Source organism: Dermacentor albipictus, chromosome 1, assembly GCF_038994185.2.
Source record: "Dermacentor albipictus isolate Rhodes 1998 colony chromosome 1, USDA_Dalb.pri_finalv2, whole genome shotgun sequence".
Classification (NCBI taxonomy): domain Eukaryota; kingdom Metazoa; phylum Arthropoda; class Arachnida; order Ixodida; family Ixodidae; genus Dermacentor; species Dermacentor albipictus.
Window position 1 is genome coordinate 166,092,555 of NC_091821.1, and position 20,205 is coordinate 166,112,759.

General features: G+C 46.2%; 2 protein-coding genes across 9 annotated transcripts in view; one reads left to right on the forward strand and one right to left on the reverse strand.

Moving 5' to 3' along the window:
• LOC135911508 (cytochrome P450 3A5-like) overlaps window positions 1–20,205 on the reverse strand; it is a 197,435-nt gene that overhangs the window by 170,632 nt on the left and 6,598 nt on the right. For 3 of the 7 annotated variants that reach the window (XM_065443843.1, XM_065443839.1, XM_065443858.2), the window contains exon 2: window positions 10,084–10,190. The exons of the other annotated variants lie outside the window; for them this stretch is intronic. In XM_065443843.1, the coding sequence (XP_065299915.1) occupies window positions 10,084–10,190 (107 nt within the window). The remainder of the gene's footprint in view (window positions 1–10,083; window positions 10,191–20,205) is intronic. 7 annotated transcript variants of the gene reach the window in all.
• The window catches only part of LOC135911497 (uro-adherence factor A-like), a 97,238-nt gene that overhangs the window by 34,380 nt on the left and 42,653 nt on the right, over window positions 1–20,205 (forward strand). Inside the window, exons 4-8 of one of the 2 annotated variants that reach the window (XM_065443825.1) lie at window positions 6,808–7,438; window positions 9,664–9,792; window positions 11,811–12,491; window positions 13,110–14,225; window positions 16,643–16,797. In XM_065443825.1, the coding sequence (XP_065299897.1) occupies window positions 6,808–7,438; window positions 9,664–9,792; window positions 11,811–12,491; window positions 13,110–14,225; window positions 16,643–16,797 (2,712 nt within the window). The remainder of the gene's footprint in view (window positions 1–6,807; window positions 7,439–9,663; window positions 9,793–11,810; window positions 12,492–13,109; window positions 14,226–16,642; window positions 16,798–20,205) is intronic. The other variant, XM_065443833.1, reaches the window with a different exon arrangement.

Consider the following 20,205-nt stretch of genomic DNA (forward strand, 5'->3'; position numbering starts at 1 on the left):
GGATGGGATGGATGGATGGATGGATGGATGGATGGATGGGATGGATGGATGGGATGGATGGATGGATGGATGGATGGATGGATGGATGGATGGATGGATGGATGGATGGATGGATGGATGGATGGATGGGATGATGGATGGATGGATGGGATGGGATGGATGGATCGATGGATGGATCGATGGATGGATGGATGGATGGATGGATGGATGGATGGATGGATGGATGGATGGATGGATGGATGGATGGATGGATGGATGGATGGGATGGATGGATGGATGGATGGATGGATGGATGGATGGATGGATGGATGGATGGATGGATGGATGGATGGATGGATGGATGGATGGATGGATGGATGGGATGGGATGGGATGGGATGGGATGGATGGATGGATGCTATGAGCGTCCACTTTGGAACGGGGTGGTGGGTTGCGCCACCAAGCTCTTGTTATTATATTGCCCAATGTCCTGCCTATCTTGAAAAAAAAAGAAAAGGAAAAAACCCACGATGAATTCCCATAACCAAACTTTCTGAACCGCTATTATGAACTTTGTTTTTGTACGCCTCCGCTGTTTGCCATTTCCCTACATATCTTCTACCAATCTTCCAATCGCCTCTTACTAATCTCTATTGCGGATATGTTTGCTTTCCCCCTGCTCTCGCTCAACCTAAGGGCTTCAAGGAGGCCAGAGGTGCCTAAATCAACCGCTGGGCAGATATATTCACATTCTAATAAAACTTCCTCCATCATTTCCCTAACTTTACAGCAGCAAGCACACGCTTTTTCCTTCTTATATCTCGCTTTAAAAGTGCGTGCTCTCAGGGATCCTGATGTCGCTTCGAAAAGAGCTTCCCTTTTAGTTACCATAACAAATTGTTTCTTTCCTGATTTCGTTTTTTCCTCTTAAGTAGTTACTCATAGCAGGTTTCTTTTCCATTGCCGCCACCTATAGGATTACCCAGCCTCTCTGATTTTCCGCTTGACGTTCTTTGTTGCCATGTTGCTCATCATACAGGTCGTATACATACTGCTAAACTTCCTAGTCCTTTTCCTCCACTGTGAATCAACGTTTTTTGTGTACAAATACCTAAACACTCTCCCATCCCATTTACTTTCTTCCATATTCCTCAGTCGTTCTTTATAATCAATTTTACAGTTAGCTTCCTTCACTTCAAAACATGTCCAGCCCATATCACATTGCACAGCTTCATTTGTAGTCTTCCCGTGAGCACCCAGTGAGAGGCATCCCACTGACCTTTGGTTTCCACCGAGTCCTAATTGTGCCCCTGATTCCAAGCAAACAACCGCATTTCCAAATGTAAGTCATGGAACCATTACACCTTTTCACGTACCCCGGAGCACCTCGTACCCGTTGTATCCCCATAGTGCTCTGTGCTTTATTATTTCTCATTATTATTTCTCCTTTGCTTTATTATTATTGGTTGTTCCTGAGTTTCCATATATCTACTGCCTTCTTTTATCCATGTACCAAGGTATTTATATTCTCTTAAGCGAGGTATTTCCTGGCCCTGTATTGACACTGTCTGTTCACTATTTTCATTGAATATCATAACACCTGATTTTTAACGCTAAATTTCGGACCTCAATTCTCGTCTTCCTGTCCACAGATATTAGCCAGACGTTGCATATCACTTTGCTTGTTAATTAGCAACACAATCTCATCCACATACAACAAGCTTGGAACCTGCTGCTCTAATACTGTACCCGCCTGTTTGCATGAGAGATTAAACCCGATATTACTTCCTTCTAGCGCCCTCTCCATCCTCACCATGTAAATCATAAAACAACGCAGTGCGGATAAAGGGCACCCCTGCCTCAGTCCCTTGTTGATATCAATTTTCTCCTCGCTCCGCATCCCTTCCCATTGAACGCAAACGGTACTTTCTAGGGAACTCTCTTTTAAAAGCTGTATACAGTCGTCGCCTAAGCCTTCCTCTTCCAGAATATCCCACAAAATGTTGCGGTCTACGTTCTCATACGGTCCTGTAATATCTAAAAACGCCACATATAACGGTCTCCGTTCTCCTCTGGATATATTAATAGACTCAGTAAGGAAAAATAAGTTATCATCCAGATGCTTACCTATTCTGAAACCATTATGAAATTATCCCAAAATGTCATTGTTATCTGCCCATGCTTCTAGCTTTAATTTAATTGCCTGCATTGCTAAACTGTATATATTGTCGATGTAATGGTCAACGGTCTACATGAGTGAATTCTATCTTCCTCCCCCTTACTTTTATCAATTAAATTAATTCTACTTTGTCGCCAACGGTCTGGTATTCGTCTATATATTAAAGCTTTTTCTACTGCTTTCAAGGGAGCTTCTTTACTTTTTGATCCTAGTTCATTAATCAACCTAATGGGAACCTCGTCTAGCCCGGTGGCTGTGCGCTTACGAATTTTTTCTTTGGCTTTCTTCCAGTTGAAATTTGTCAGCACCAGCTCCTTTTCCATCTGGTTCTCTTTCATGCACTTTTTTTCCTCAAGTACAACTTCGTCATTGCCTTGTTGCCTTGAGAAGATTGGGCTGTTATTTAAAGGGTGTAATTTAATGCCACGTCCCCTTCCACTTTGTTTCCATCTTCGTCTAGGATATGTTGTTGTATTGTTCCAAACTTTCTGCGTAATAAGCTTATATGGTTACAAAATATTCTAGGTGCGGCCTTCTTTTTGTCACGTATTTCTGACAACCAACGTTCACTTTCACATTTTATTTTTGCTTGAACCAACATTTGAACCAAAGATTTTTTTCTCCCTGTATATTTCCAATTTTCTGGCTATTTCATCCTGCGGCAACTGCGCTTTCTTTGCCTGCCTGTGCTCTCGGGATGCTTTCTGCCATTCGGCGATCGCTTCTCGTATCTCCCTATTCCACCAACTTTCCAGTTTCCTTTTCCCTTTCCAACGACCCCATGTTGCTTCTCTTTCCATATTTCTGTCGTTATTACACTTAAAAAGCTCACTATATTCCCACTATTTGCTTGGCCATTTGCCAAGCTCTTCTTCGACTCTTGTGACTATATTTGTTCAGCGTACATGTTCCCGGCTGCGGGATGGCGGTGCCATCTAGGAGCGATGGCTTACCCTACTTCGACCGCAGCAGTAGAAGGTAGAGGTGGGAAGCCGGCTTGTGCATGCGGGTCGTTGGCCGCTCGTGGACTGGGCGAGGGAGCTGCGACACGGAGAGCCGCGACGAGACCGGAGAGAGGACACCGGACGAGATGGCCTCGCGTTGCGCATGCGTTGCGCCGCCTGAGAACCGCGCGGACGGTCGCATCTGAGCCTCCAAGGGGAGGTCGGGTAACCCAAACAAATGGCGCAGAAAGGTGGGCTCCAACTTTAGCACCGAAATACCAGCGTGATCACCACGAACACATGCAACTAACCATTATATTACACATATACGTGTTTAGTTTACAAGATATTGCATTTCCTTTACAAAATACCCCAATAAATAGTTCGGTTTCACTTTGCACTCCCATTTAATACACACAAACACGTGTTTCAGCATTCCTTGTGCATTTACGGAAAGCTCCGCTGTATACAGATTTCAACAACGTTGGCTCTGCTGCATTTTTTTTTCTCAAAGCACTGCTGCAGCGCATTTGGGTGTTCTTGATTAGGGAATGCTTTTATTAACCTCAATTATTCTTCAAGCGATTGTGCGGGGCATATTTTGGTCAAGAATGTACGCCACTTTTATTCTCAAATTGAAGAAAGTTCCAAGCAGCGCAAAAAATACGCCAGACAAAGGACAGAGAAAAACAAACTGGACACGCGCTTCACTATCAACTGAAGTTTATTGAAGCAAATACGCGATAAATATGCAAGAAAAGGGAAAAGGGGGTTAACGCATTGTATGCACTCACAAACTTCATAGAAACTAAGATTAAAAATAAAAAGGCAAGAAAAACATGGTACCAGGCATAAATTTCAGAAAGATTTAATGCTAAAATTGATTTATTTTCGCCCGAGCACCACAACCGCCAGACTGATACCCATGCCATCATGTGTAGAAATCTGACATGCTTCCATGTCTTCCCTAGTCTCCTTAGTAGAATGACAAAACCAAATGACAGTATCAGTGAAAACGGCGGTGCAACCACATTTTTTTGCAAGGGGATGGCAAATGGCCATACCAGAGATTTCGAGAATATTTTTGCTGTGTCAACGTCTTAATAACACATCTCTCCATATGTACAAAACACATAGCTTCCCAAGATAAAGGTAACCTATATGCCATGCCACGTTTGCAAGGAATTAAAATATTAGAATTACTATCGACACGTATAGTTGTCAGTGCGTTATTATAAAGGCGTTTTTCTACTGCTGAGCAAATGCGTCCAAGTTTATTTGGAGCTGAAAAACAAAACACACAAATGCCATACTTATCAGCCGACTTCTCAATCCTGAGTGAAGCGGCGTGCACATTGGGCATAACAGCAACATATTTATTTCGCCTTTATTTTGGAATGTTTGGTCAGGCCCACCACGTTTCGCCCGGCGTACTGGCCTTTCAAGAGCTGGACACAACATGTCGCGGAAAACCCACCTTGTTCAGTCGCTGTAAAAGTAAAACCAGTCTTCATTTTATGAGATGTGCACACGATTTTGACAAGCAGGGCATAAGCCCTAACACAGCGAGGCCATTTTAGAGCGCAGCTCCTAAGCGCCCGTTCCTGCGGCGAGCGTCGGTGTCGGTGTAACCGAGCGAACGAGCACAACAGCGAAGGATGAATGAGCGAACGCGGAGGGGCAGATGAAAGACGTGAACCGCGACCGGCGGAGACCAATGAAAGTGGCCCGTTCCATGACGTCCGCGCGGGAAACATGTTTCATGTGGACCCGCCCGACCACTCGATGCGTACTCGTATCTGGTCTCAGCCAGGCCGCTCGCTTAGTACTATCGTGCGCTTGCGTCAGCTCTCGCTCCCGCTTCTTTGACTTGCTTGGTTTGGTCTCGTTCGCGCTTGTTTCGATTGTCATGGTTTGAGATTATTTTTCGCAATGATGAGTCTAAACTGAGACGACCTGATGGAAATGTCTATGGAGACAGTGCGCCATATCCGATTCTGTACACCAAAAAAGAATAGAGCACACCAACATGATTATGACAGTGGCAACGTCGTCGTCATTTTCGTAAGACGTGACGCGCGTTAAGAACGAAGAACGAAGGACGTAAACACAGCGCCGACCTGTCGGCAAACGATCGAAAAAGCACGCGACATCTCGCACCTACAGAGAGGAGGCCAAATTTTCATGCTGTCACGTGACAGCCGCAGCGGCTCGCCGCCAGTACGTGCGGTCGCTCTGCCACAGCTGCGTTTTAACGTCGGCGGCGCGCCACGCACGTTTTAGCGCTAGTGTGTACGGGCCTTTCTGCGCCACGATCGCTCCGAGATAGCGCCACAGTAGCACTCGTTGTCTGTTCACCAATGACGCCATCGATGAGGCATGCGGCGAGCGCGTCAAAACAAAGCACTGCAGGAGCGGAGGTCTGTCTGCGGCGGCTGCTCTGAGTCGCGGGCTGCCTCTCGCGGTCTCCCAATTAGCAAGGCAGCTGCGTCACACTTCTCTCGTTTGCAACGTGCCGCACGAGATAGATTGACCGCACCAGCCAATATATTGCGAAATGAAAACACGTGTACAGCTGTGCTCAAATTTCGCATTAAGGAGTATCGTAATAGTCGGTGAACTTTTTGACAACATTAAATCAGAGTAAAAACCAAAGTGTCAAAATTAAATGATCAGAGTAAAAACTCAGCATCGGTTTGATCGCTATTGGTGAATAATGCCACCGTACATGGTCGTGCGCATGACTAAGCATTAAATCAAGATACTGCAGCTCAGAATTAGAAGGCAACTCGCAAGTAAAACGGAAGCTTATTCTGTGTTCTTTGAAAACTTTCAATATATCTGCGACATGGCGGTTAGTAGACGTGGGTTTTGAGAATATAAAAAAATTATCAACGTACTCGAACGTTTTGCGTTCTAAGGAACCCCAGCGTTTTTCAGCTACTTTTGCCAGAAAAATATTGCTTAAGTACGGAGTTATCCCAAATTTCCGAAGCACTAGGGAAGTCCTCAGAATACTTGTCCAGAAAGCGAGAACGGTGAGCGCTCCGCCCGCCATGCGCTTACACCGTTTGTGGGAAACGCTTGTGCCGAATCAGCTGGCTCCTGCCCAAGCGCTACACGATAGCCATAGCGGGGGGTACACGTGTCCCTCGCTGTGAAACATTGATTGACAGCTACCTCGCGGGCAGTAATAATAAGGAACGCGTTCGTTTTACAACCTGGCGACTGGTGAGGCTCACCTGGTTTAGTATGGAACCAATGACAATAATAAGCCCTGCAAGCTACTGCAAAATGAGAGGAGCGAAAAACGATGGTCTGCCCGCCTGTTAATGCGGGCTCAAAGCAAACGGTCGCAGAGACAAGGCCAATCGAAGATGACGCCACCGCTTTTTGGGAAGCACGACAGACAGTTTTTTTTTTGACGTCGTATATTGTTTTCTAGCCTTGTAATCCAAGTAAGGTTGGTAATTAGCTCAAGCGACTTAGTGACTTTGCTTCACGTTCACTGCAGACAACGTTACGACAACGTTACATCAAATATTGATCTGTGTACCCTGCAAATCCAGAATTCTCAAATTTCTACGAATTCTGCAACATGTTATTTTAGGCACAAGTTTTTCTAAACAGACAATTGTGCCACAACATACCCGGCCACACGACAAGCGCCGACCAGATACTTATTCTATCCATCACGTGCGTGCAGGCAAAGCCCAAGGTTGGTCTGGATCACCTGGACAACCTATGCAAGCTAATGGAACAGCTTGGTGATCTGAAGGAACAGAACCATAAACTTCAAAGGCGCGTGCAATACTTGGAAGACATGAAGGACCTGCATGATATGCAGAGACTGCTGGATCCTGACTACGGTCTCGAGGAGCGCCGGGCGTCGTATCGTACCCCGAGTCCAGGAGGGAGCTCTGCCACGCGGGCACTCGGAGTGCTCGAGGATGGCGTGCACAGGAGCAGGACGCAGGTCGCACTCCGCTCTAGAGGCTGCTGCCGATCGCGAGAAAGAAGCAAATCTGTTGGGACCCAGGATGACTTCTCCGACTCTAGGAGCATAAAGAGCAAGCGGTTCCCTAACTGGTCCCGAGTTAAAGAAGCCTTGGGCCTCGAACGGTCAGCGACCGAATGCGAAGGCACTTCCAAAGGAGCCCTCGCATGCACGAGTGCCTCGGACGGGGGTTCGTTTCAGGACGAAGGTCTCGCCGTCCCTGTCACTGACGGATGGCCTGCAGCCTGGGATGCTGGTAGCCCCGATCTCCCGCCGCAGTCGTGCTCTTGGTCGGAAGAAAGTTTTCCTGGCAGGATGCAGGGCGAAGTCTTCAGACCAGGTGAGCTTTCTTCTGTTTCGGTCGCCGGACCAAATCCAGGGTGCTGCGGCCGCATTTTGAAGGGGCGGAACGCAAAAATGATTATGCGTTTAGATATAGGGCACGTTAAGTAACGCACGTTTGTCAGCACTAACCCGGAGTTCTTCACTACGGCGTCTCCTCACAGCGCACATTTCAGCCCTAGGACGTCAAACCACACCATTGATTATAACTGCATACATAGTTATAATATGACAACTACAATGATTATGTGCGTACCGTCATTTCCGTGGGTGTGCGCTAAGAAAGCGATGTCATGAATTAAATTTTTCCAGAGTATAAGAAGCCAACCATCTTGTGGTATTGACCAAAGTACTGCGATCGAATTCGCAAAGCTTTTTAGTCGTGTTTTTTTTTGCCATTGGCTGGTCGCATTCGCTAATTTTATGTCCGGCATCATGATTATTTGGCATTTGCTCTTGCGAACAATTCTAGCATAAGAGCATTCTGTGAATACGGGCACTGATCCACTAAAATATCTTACGCTAGATTGTTCGTAAGGGCCGATGCCAACCAATCCTGAAGCTGGATATATTTTTAGTGAAAGCCACCGGCCAATGACAAATACCACTTGCGAATGAAAAGCTTTGAGAATTCGAAACTTGAGCTACACTGTTCACCTTTGCACAAACAAAGCTTTCGGAACGTTCTCCGGCGAGCGCACACGCATACACGGTGAGTGCACATGTATGCAAGGCATGCGAGCAAAAGAAAGAAAGAAAGAAAGAAAGAAAGAAAGAAAGAAAGAAAGAAAGAAAGAAGGAAAGAAAGAAAGAAAGAAAGAAAGAAAGAAAGAAAGAAAGAAAGAAAGAAAGAAAGAAAGAAAGAAAGAAAGAAAGAAAGAAAGAAAGAAAGAAAGAAAGAAAGAAAGAAAGAAAGGAAAACACACATCTATGCTTCTTCGCATTGGCATACTTCATTTGGGACCCCGAGTGTGGTGGCGACGGAATATTTAGACTCCCGCTGCGTGGTGAAAAGCATCGCATCTTGCACCAATTATGCAAAAAAGGTGCAGAGTTTACTTATTTATATATGTAGTTATTTAATTATTTATTTATAAAATTTGTTTATTTATTTATTCTTACTTTTATTGCGCCCTCACAGTACGGTCAGTGTGTCTCCGAACAACGTTCCTAGCAGCCGTCATTCCGCCGGACTGAATAAGCCATTTTGTTCATGTCGTAAAGCATGAAATTCTTTCATAGTGTTGATAATGTCCATTTGGGGGCCTGTAGAAGCATCACATTATTTACCTCTGCAAGAAGTGGATGGATTGATTAATACTGTGTCTGGGTTGCACGGCCATTGCGCATTCCCTCCTCCACAGTGTCATTCAGGCTTGACAGAAAAATATATGAAGTTTCGATTGATTTCATGGCACAGCATAACTAAGCAGCGGTATCGTGTTGTGTATAGTAAACCGAGTACATTGGCTGGAAAGCTTTTTATTGTATTGTCGTAAATCGGTCTGCCACAGTAAACTCTCTGCACATGAATTTTTTAATGGTCATATTATGATACAGACGTCACGGTGCATAAATTCAAAGTATACAGAGTTCTATTGAGCCCGTTACAACGATAATCGTTGCAGGTGATAACCATCAGCCTATAAATGTTCAGGGCTATCGAACTGATGCAATATTTGTTTTGTTGTAACCAGCTTGACTTAACAAAGTGGCTTGAGCCAGAAATAATAATGCAGCTACCATACATTTGCAATAGTGTGCCCATGTAATGAAACTTTGAAAAAAACGATGTTACATCGTGTTTTTTTTTTGTCTTTATGCTGATTCACAAGAGTAGGCATCAGCTCTTACACAAGCCTTTCCGGCGCGTGTACTCGTCACAATGTGGCAAACGACGACAGGAATACGAACTCTGCCATACTTTTGGGGACGAATTCACGCAGTTTGGCTTGACCGCCTTCCGTAGTGTTATGTTCCCATAAACACTGGCCGATGCTTGCTCTCTCGAACCTCTTTCGCGCACGAAGTGCGCTTTGTATACAGCATTTTTTGTTGTTTTTTTTTGTTTTCATCTACGCTAAAATTAAATGTAATAAAGAAAAGAGCACGGATAAATCTTCAAGGCGCCTCCCTTCCTGACAACGCGCTTTTAGCTAGTTATCATTGAGCTGAAACTGCTCGTGAATCTGGTGTGCCCTAACGCCAGTTCATGGTCCACAGGCAGTACGACTCATGCAACTCTGCGACCAGGGGAACCTGTGCGCCGCAAGTCTTCTTCAACCTCGCCAAGCTGCGTGAGAGACGCGTGCAAGAAGACAGTGTTGGACTCCAAGTGCCACTGTCATTTAGGTAAATTAATTATGTCACTGTAAAGAACTCTTAAACAAAAATAAGTAAGGCACTGTCCCCAGTGGCGTAGCTAGGTCGTCTGGCACCCGGGGCCCATAGGTCTTCTGTCAACCCCCCCCCCCCTCCCCGGGTTTAGCCGGCGGAAAGAGGGGTGTCTTCAGACGTATATGACACCCCCCCCCCCCCCCACTGGCCCCTTGCACCCGGGGCCCACGGCCCCCCTGCCCCCCCTGTTGCTACGCCACTGACTGTCCACCCCCCCCCCCCAAAAAAAGATATCGCTTGTCTTACATAGCACCGTTTCCTCTAGGGCCGGCGTACCGGTGCCGGGCACTCAGGATAGCGATCTGCGTGATAAGGAAGCGATCACCCCGGCTGTGGTGAATCTTTGATAGCACCTACAAAAGAAAAAAATTGATTATGAGCCTAGATTCATTTCTGCAGATGTAAAGAGGTTGCCCCCTAATCATCTGCATCTTGTCGCATAAAACTACAACCTGCCAACAAGCAGGTGATAGTTATGCTGTGATTATGCCCCCTTTCCGCGTATCCGACAAAAGGAACAAAAAGAAAGAAACAGATTTACAAGATCCGATTTCTTGAATATAGAGGATTCCGAACATAGCTTGCCCTAAGGGACATTTTCAGAAAGTTCAACCACGTGAAAAAACAGCCAGCCTAACGTTCTCAGCAAATTATTTCCACCTCTGCAAGCGGTGCCTTATTGGCATGCTACCGCTAATCGTGCTGCCGTCTGTGTGAAGAAGAAAGTCACTGCAATGAGCCATTAATCATGCGATGCGATAAGGAAGGTCATTGCGTCTCCATCTTGAAATCTTCTGAGGCTCACGTAACGTAGCGTGGTGTCGCTGATAAAAGGGAGCAGTCAAAAGTCAGCTGCATACAGACAAGCACGAGGAGCGGTGACCGGTTCACATCACGATATTATCAAATTGTCTCCAACCAGTGGCTTAAATGGTAGACAGCGTAAACGCACCGACAAGAGTCCGTTCCCGTGCTTTAGGCAAGTGTTCCATGGTGTGTCCCAACAAATATGTGGTAGCACAGTTTGCTGATGAGTGCGGTTTGTGCCCTCTTTGCGTCTGATATGGTCGGCTCAATTAAATACGTATATCAGGGCTCATATTCACGAATAATTTCTTACACTAGAACTATACGCAAGAGCAGATGCAAGCCAGTCATGATGTTGGACATATTATTACCGAAGGTGGTCTGCCAATGGCAAAGGGGACTTGCGAGTGAAAGGCTTTCTGAATTCGGTCTCAAAGTCCAAGATAGCGACAGCGGTTCTTGCGTCACCAATAACAGAGATGTCAACTACGTCCAGGACGACTTCAAACTAAGATCTGTTGTCTGTAAAGTTGAATCGCCTCGCTGATTCATCTTGCGCAGAATAAGTTTTTAAAAGTTGTGAAATGCAAATACGTAAAATAATGGCTGCCATGTGCATTCGACGATTCCGTAATCCAGCTCGTGGGAATGCTATCTGTCTCCCTCGTGAAAATGCTGTGATTATGCCCCCTTACCGCATATCCGACAAAAAAAGAAGAAAGAAACAGATTTGCATTTATCTTCTCTGGAGCCTCGGAAGAAGTCCTCTATTTAAGGAAGGAAGGATAGGAAAGTAGGAATGGTTAACGAAAGTAGCATTTGCTTTACTACTTCACACAGGAGAAGGCGGAAAAGGAGTGGTTCAAATACATTGTTAGTCAAAAATATCATCGCTTTTGTATATTTCGAACGAAACCCTCAGACTCTGTTCATTTGCACTGTGAAACGCATCACTTTCATTCGTGGTCAATACAGGGCCGAATTCACAAAGCTTCGTAACACATTGAATTCACATTCACAGTCACAAGGGCCACTAATTCGCACTTGCGATTGGTCCACGCCTGTTCTTTCGAAGCCCTCTAGCGTGACAGTGCTTTGTGAAAATGGCCTGTGGATCTTCCAGACCTCACTCCGGGCAATTCGCACTTCTTTGTTTTCCTCCGTAGACTCAGACTCACTGTACCCGGATGTTGGCGATTCGTACGGTTCAAGAGAACTATGCAAGAAAGTTCCTAAAAGCGCATGGGGTAGAGTGAAGAACCTGATCCAGACAGGACGTGAGACCGTCAAGAGGCAGCAGCCTTCGAGAAATGCCAAATCTGGCTCTTCACAGACGCCAACACGGGCCGACTTGAGAGTCGACTCGGACCCTACAAACTGTGGCGTTCCCAGCGATCCAGAAGATAGTTTGGCATCACGCAGAAGAGAAGTCCGTAGGCGTAAGGCCTCCGACCAGCTGGGCTCTTCTTCAAGGAACTCAAGAACTTCAGATGATCTGCAGTTCTTGCCGAAGGAACATTCAAAATCACAGAGTCATATACAAAGTGTAGCTAATCAGCTTGATGTTGAATGCGAGACTAACCAAAAGTCAAGGCTTCAGCAACAAGTTTCATGCCCATCCGAGCACGAGGTATCAAAGTTCACCCTCACTGCTTCGGAGCGGAGCAATGCGCCCTCTCCACAATCACCGCAGTCGCAGCGGAAGTCTCGCTGGAACCGCGTAAAAAAGGTCTTTTCAGGAGCTACACAGGACAAAAAGGAAGAGGAGCCACCCGGCGCTTCTAACCCGTCTAGCCCCTTGTCTACAACATTGGTCTTCGATTTCGACGACTTAGGTGCATGCGAAGGTAAGCCGTTCCACATGATTTCCAATAAAATCACATAAAGCGTTCACAGTGAGTTATACAATTAGCAACGGTATTCACCAACGCCTCACTGTTTTGCCGTGGCACCAGTACGCAGCATATGTACTCATTATTTCTCTTATTAACCTTCTATATCCCTTTATAATGCTTTTGAATTGAAGTTTATTATTTGACGCTTTATTCTGCTATCTTTGTTTGCAAAATGGTGTCGGGCTGCTGAGCAAGAGGTAGCGGGATCGAATCCCGGCCATGGCGGCCGCATATCGATGGGGGCGAAATGCGGAAACACCCGTGTACTTAGATTTAGGTGCACGTTAAAGAACCCCAGGTGATCAAAATTTCCGGAGTCCTCCACTACGGTGTGCCTCATAATCAGAAAGTGGTTTTGGCACGTTGAACCTCATAATTTAATTTTTTTTGTTTGCAATGCGAAGATTCATCGCGGTGAAAACGCTGGAGACAATAGTTGAACTCCTGAAAGAAAGCAGTATCAATATGAGCAGTCACCGTTATGTCACTGCCTCCAAACAAGCTTTTTTTTTTACTTTTATCTCAGTGTGTCCTGACTTTGCTACTTTGTTTTTGTTTGATTTAAAACAGGCGAACGACCAGCTCCTCGGCGCTCCGAAGATGCTGCCGAGGCACTGTCCAGCAATCCGACTTCATTGTGTCATTCGTCTACGGCACCAGTATCAAGCCTGGTTCAAGAGCTTCAACGAAACCTCAGCGAGGATTTCAACCAGAAGATATTGGAATGGGAAAGAATGAAAGCTGCCAAGTCCGGCAGAAGTCCAAGGCCTATCCGCAAATCCTCGGTGCCACATCGTACTACTGTGGTTGCAAACAAGGGCACGCGAGATAAAACCAAAGCGCCGCGTCCCGACAAGAAGAAGGACCTCACCTGGGTGAATCGCGAGTTGCAAAAAATGGAACGTGAAAAAGAGCGTCTGTCTCGAGAAACGCATAAGTTTCAAGAACGCTCAGTGCGCTTGCACAGGCTTCGACAGGCGCTCCTGAATGCACCGGCGAGCAGCAATGAGGTGCTTGTGCGAACTTCCGCTGGAGAATTTCGATTCGAAGGGATTTCTAACGCTTTCACCAAAAAATTGTACGAGTGGGAAACCAAAAAGGGTGTCGTTCCGGAGTTCTCCACCATAGCATTACTGGACGCCAGTCTGCAGACAACGGGCCGGAATGGGGACAAAGCAGCGCCTGGGAATGTTCGCGTCCTGTCCAGATCAGAGTCAAGCGTTGTCGAGCCCAGCAACGCACTGCAGTCACGAGCTTCAACGAGCTCTTTGCCTTCAATGAAGCCTGATACTCTCTTGGTGCCCGAAGACAAAAAGGAGGTCTCCCGCTCTCGAGCTAATTCTGAACCGGACTTATGCAGCTCTGGCAACAAAAATGGCTGTACCGCGTCCAGGCCCCGAACTGTCAGTGTTGGATCTGCCGAGACGGGTTTTGCACATCCCGAAGTGACATGGCTTATCGACAGTGGTTCCGGAGAAATTGACGATCAATTCGAGCCAAAGCCATGCCAGGAGGCCAGTGAAACGAAGCACGCGGAGGACAGTTACTATACGCTTCTGGAAGAGAACATGCTTCTGTTGGAACAGTTAAGAGCCAAAGAAAACGTCTGCGCACGCCTGGAAGCCAACCTCGAGCGGCTTGATGAGCGTCTGGAAATGATGTCCTCTAGGCATAGGGAAGAAATTGGTAAGTAAATAAATTATTGAAAGTTTTTTTTCTTCTTTTCTTGAGATGTGTTAAGTATAGACGCCGGCGACATTCTCAACGCTAAATAATTCTGTGGCGCTGAGAGGTGCTGAGACTATCTTTCAGATGAAAGTTAGCACTATACCTTGAAGGTCGCGCATTGAGCGATAGAAATATGAAAGGAAAGAGAGTGGGTTAATCCGAACAAATGTTTAGTTGGTATATCCTGTATTTGGGGAAAGGGTAAAAAAGTATACAGGCGAAAGGATGTGAACATTTGACAGAAATAACTATCCGCGCACATGTGGTGAGGCGCTTTACAACCTTCACAGTGTGTCGCACAGTCCAATGAAACTGAGAGATCTGTAGCAAAGATTTACGTTGTCCGCATGAAGCGCTATAACTCCTTTATTAACAATAAAGCGCAAACGGGGCCATCTTTTAGAGAACTCTGAAACACATTGCACGGCTTGCTGACTACCACATCTTCATGAAATTCGACATAGCTTTCAATATAACATTACAACCATCCCGCAGCGTCTCCATCCTGCAAGCTAATCATAAAATTTTTATTTCAGACTTCGCGTCCATCGCCTAATTCTGAGCGTTAATTTCTATTTCGCGAACCAGCTCAGACCAATATTTCTTGCTCTAACTTATCTGAATATCTTTTGTGGATAAAGCCCCTCCTGTCGAATATTTGTCACGTGATCTACGCAAATATTACTGAAAGCAGGGGTGCCATAACGTAAAAGTATTCCAAACTTTTCTATTCCAATTCTGCAATCAGCCCTACACGATTGGTAAAAATTTTTTTGACCACCCCCGCTTCGCCTGTCTGTCACGCGACGTCACGAAAACCGCGATAGCTCCCCATCTGATGTGACGTGTACAAACTGGTTATGTATGTTTTGACCGAACAAAAGAAAAATTGTTATTTCTGATTCGACGCATTTTCACCATTAGCCCTCGGCTATTGGTCAAAAGTTTTCGGGCTGCACCCACTTCACCTGCCTGTCACGCGACGTCGCAAAACCGCAAAACCCGCCGTGGTTGCTCAGTGCCTATGGTGTTAGGCTGCTGAGCACGAGGTCGCGGGATCAAATCGCGGCCACGGCGGCCGCATTTCGATGGGGGCGAAATTCGAAAACGCCCATGTGCTTAGATTTAGGTGCACGTTAAAGAACCCCAGGGGGTCGAAATTTCCGGAGTCCTCCACTACGGCGTGCCTCATAATCAGAAAGTGGTTTTGGCACGTAAAACCCCATAATTTATTTAAAACCACAAAAATTCACCGCGTCAAAGTGACGTTTACACGTTAAAGATGCATTAACAATATGCCGAACAAAACTCAATTTTCTTCTGAATAGCCGCAGGCTGCCCCATTCCGAAAGAAAAGATGGCTGTCGCCGATCGCTCAGGCACTGGCTACTCGCACCTGCCGGAGAGCATGGGTTTATTTGCGTGTAATAAATTTTTTTGTGCGGCCGTGTAACGTTTCCGAGCACTTTCGTCACGTTTACGTCCTCGTTCTGCCAACTCTTCTTTGCGGAGGATACATTTTAGTTTCCTTCTTAAGCTTCCGTTGCATGCCACCGCGATTGTCCACAAGCCACCGTAAGCTAAGTAAGGGAAAGCGGACCAATCGCAAACGCCGGCACCACCCTCTTCAACCGGTTATCGATATTCAGAGTAGTGATTCGGCCCCGTCAAATTCCTCTCCACTTGAGCGTGCTCCTCACCGCTTGTAAGCCGATTAAATAAGACAAGCCGCTCAGTGTAGGCAATGATATTCGTTTTTCAAGCAAACAAAATTGACCTGCTACGAACGAGGAGAGGGTTTAATTGGTGTGTTGAGACAACCCTGCGGGTGATCGTCTGATGCTTGCGTCGGCGGTTACGCAAATTTGACGTCAGGAGATTGGAATAAAAACATATTGGAATAGTTTTACGTTATATGACCCCAGTTGGCCATCTCATAAATACGTGCGGCATTCACAAGCGCAATGGACTCGTTTAAACATATCTGCAGCCTAAAAGAAACGTCGTTATTCCTTTGACCAGTCAAGATTACTCGGACTTGAAGGAGATATTTATTTCTGAGAGTATGTCCTCCCTTATCTTGTAAAACGTTCAGTTTTATAAGGCAAACTTAAGCGCAAGTTTAGATTAATAACGGGTTTTTCGCAGGCCAAGAAAATTGTCATTGCAGTGAAGCAACACAGCAACGTAGTAAAATTTAGCGCATGGTACGCACCAAGCATTGAATAAACTTTTTCGAGCGAGTTGTGCACTTGTGGTGGTCAAGTGCTTCGCAGCGTGTGCCGGTGAATGGATGAGTAGCTGACAGTTGCACCGAGAAAAAGTGCGCCGCTGTGGACGCAATCAATGGAATACGTCTATCGACTCTGGAACAGAACGCTACCGGGAGAGCCTTTGGAATGCACACCGGCCGGCAGGTGTGCAAAGGGGCTCCCTCGCATCCCTAAAGGCTGCCGCAGACTTCCGCTACCGGTTGGAGGACCTCGAGAGGTGCAACTTCCGCCTCCAAGAAGAGCGCAGAGCGTTGCAGGCAAGTACATATTAAGTAATGTCACGCTTAGAAAGCGTGAGCGCGAAGAATTTTTACACGCCTATTCTACGCGCGGAGTTTTGTCACGCTTAGATATCACGCTTGTTAAGGTTGGGTAGCTCCCTCTCTTCGCGCATTGCAAGCGTGATGTGTACCAACGTTTACACATGTATATAAGCGTGTTTTTCTTTGCGCCTAATTAGTTGTTCCGGCGTGATAAATGCGCCACGCGAACCTAAGGAAGGATTCTGCAGGAATTGTGCGTTTCTGCATTACGTATTCCTTCAGGGGAATTTAGTGATGCAAAAAATAACAGCTCTCATGTTGTACTTCGATAAAACAGATGTATAAGACGCTATCGAGAGAGAAAAATGCATCATACCATATGACATGAATGCGCAAGTACCATTTTGTTGGACATAAAAAAGCGACAGTTAATGAGTAAAGGCGCAATAAAACACCACAAGTTGCACCAGGCTAGGGCATCTTTATACATATAACACAGATGTCGTTGGTAGCACAATGATCTGTAAGCTCTACGTAGGCTTCATTGTTAAGATTGGGCATGAACATGTCAGTTTGAAAGGAAAGGGGGCATCTATCTGTTCGATTTTACAAGCGATCTTCTTTTTATTTCAGGTTAACTTTATCTCCTGAAAGGTTATGAAAAATAAAAATGAGTATGACCTTCAACAAGTAATGGTCCATTCCGTCGTTCAAAAGTGCCCTTAATCGAGCAATGGAACTGCGCCGGTATTCTGCAGCGTCTGTGCGAACTTGGCCTTTTCCTTGGTGACATCCCTAAACCAATTTTAGCTCTCTAAAGGCCACTCTCTCCCAAATCGAAGGATGGTCCCACGGTACATCAGACATAGCAATCCGAGAATACCATCATTTGCAAATGGAAGTGCAATTAGGCCAGGAATGCCTCATGTAGCCCTGCCAGAGCAAGACCTCTGTTCTCCCTCCTTGGAAGTCACCGTTGTGCAAGTGTGGCTATGAAACCGACACTCAGTGGTGTGTCGGTGTATATAAGTCCACAAAGGAAGGTCTCCATGGAGTCGTTTCTAAAGTACTTTTGCATTCGTTGCCCCTCTCCTAGAATAATCTGTGGTAATTTTAAGGTACATCATTCACTTTGGGGCGATAAGATTATAGATTTTCGAGGCAAGGAAATTGTCGCAACAGAGCGATGCTACAGACTTATGTGTGGCGAACGATGGCAAACCGACTTCCTTCAGGCCACCAGATTCACGGAGTGCCATAGGCCTCGTGTTACACTCTAGAGACCTTTTGGTATCATCGACAACGGCCCCAGACAGGATGGGCCGCGACCACTTCCCGATCTTCACCATCATCACTGGATTTGCTGGTCGACAATTTTGTACTGTCACACACTGGGACACATACAGAGAAGCGTTGGATGAATCCCCTGGTGAGCTGTTCGCCGATATGTTGCGGAGCAAGAGAGTGGCTACGTCGATGTTGAAACTGCCAGATCTTTTACCTACTCCTGGTTTGAAACAAAATAACCTGTTCGCATCGGCTATACGAGAGCAGAGTGGGAACTAATGAGAAAAAAAGAAAAATTCCTCTGCAAAAACTGAATTTAACAAGATAGACGCTGTCATATCCCTCGTTACACAAAAAGGCTAAGACGAGTTCAATTGGCTGCTTTCTGTGAGAGCTTATCGTCGTTTACTCCCATGGCAAGGATATGGGGAGTAGTCGATAGCCTATCCCGAAAAATTCGCCCGCATAGGTCATACGAAGCACTTGCTTTAAAGCGCGGAAAATACTTACAAACTCTTGCAGAATATTTTGCAGATGTATACACATCTGGCATATCCGCTGGAGTGGCGAAGCCTCTGTCATCTCCATCATTCCATACGAAGGATACGCCATTCACCTTTCGTGAGATAGATTTGGCACTTAGCAAATTAAGAAGACGTTGTGGTGTGGGTCCCGGTATGATCAGCAATCAGATGCTGACAAATCTGTCATACGAGTGAATACGAGCCATTCTGGACATATTTAGTCACGTCTGGAGCACAGGAGAGATCCCAGAAGCTAGGAAGACAGCGCGGGTGTTGCCACTACTCATGTCCGGAAATCGTCCTGCGAACTTTACTTCACATCGGCCAGTATGGCTAACATCATGTCAGGGGGCGAAATGCGAAAACACCCGTGTACTTAGATTTAGGTGCACGTTAAAGAACCCCAGGTAGTCCAAATTTCCGGAGTACCCCTCTACGGCGTGCCTCGTAATCAGAAGGTGGTTTTGGCACGTAAAACCCCACAATTTCTTTAAAATCATGTCTATCAAAGTTGACGGAAATATATGTACGAGGTTAACTTGGTACCTTGAGCAAAGAAGTAGACTGCCACCGTCTATGACCGGACTTCGTCCACAGTTGAATGCCCAGGACAGTACCTTGGACTTACTAAGCCACAACGAGCACCATCGCGTCGACGGCCTTTCGTCACTCGCCATAGTTACAGACTTTGCCAAAGCATACGACTGTACGCTTCATACAGCCATCATCAACGGGCTCCAAGCCATGGACTTCTCGGGAAATGCTCTTCGATTAGTCCCCGAATTTCTTAGTGATCGATGTGTCCAGGTTAAGCTCGGAAATATAATGAGCGAAAATCGACGCATTTTCCTCGGCACCCCAGAAGGAAGTGTCCTATCTCCCTTGCTTTTTAACGCTGCCATGGCCAGCTTTCCAAACGCACTGAAAGTAGGTTGAACGGAAGGTAAAATGTCCATCTACGCAAATGACACCTGAACTTCGATCTCGGGGTACCAACACAAACGTTTGGCCCGGATAGCCCAGGGCGCAATCTCTATCACTGAACGCCACTTATCGACTCTTGACCTATCTTTATCAGCGGAAAAATCTACCTTCATGCCTTTCCCGGGAGTGAGGCGGAAGTCAACACGCCTGGCACTGAATATTAGAAGCAATCCAATTCATTGTGCCACTAGTGTTCGATTTCTGGGCATCACCATCGATAGCAAGCTACTTTGGCAACGCGCAGTTGAAAGTTTTGTGGCTGCATCAGTGCAAAGAGTCAACGCACTTAATCGCATGGCAGGTGTACGTTAGGGAAGCTATCCTACGTCCATGCTTAAACTGAACGCTGCACTCATAACAAGCCGCATTCTCTATCAGATGTCCGTGATATCATCATCACCGAGCCAATTCGAGAGCTTGGAGGCAGTGCACAGAAATGGACTTCGCCTGGTGGTGGGGGTTAATCAGGCGGATTCAAACAAGAAGGTTAGTAATGAAGCAGAGTCTCTTCCGCTCCGCCTTTTGGCATCTCAGGCCTCGCTGACGCAGCTATTAAGGTTGGGCGAGTCCCCCGCAGGCGCGGCGCTTCTTCGGCGGCTAAAAGCAA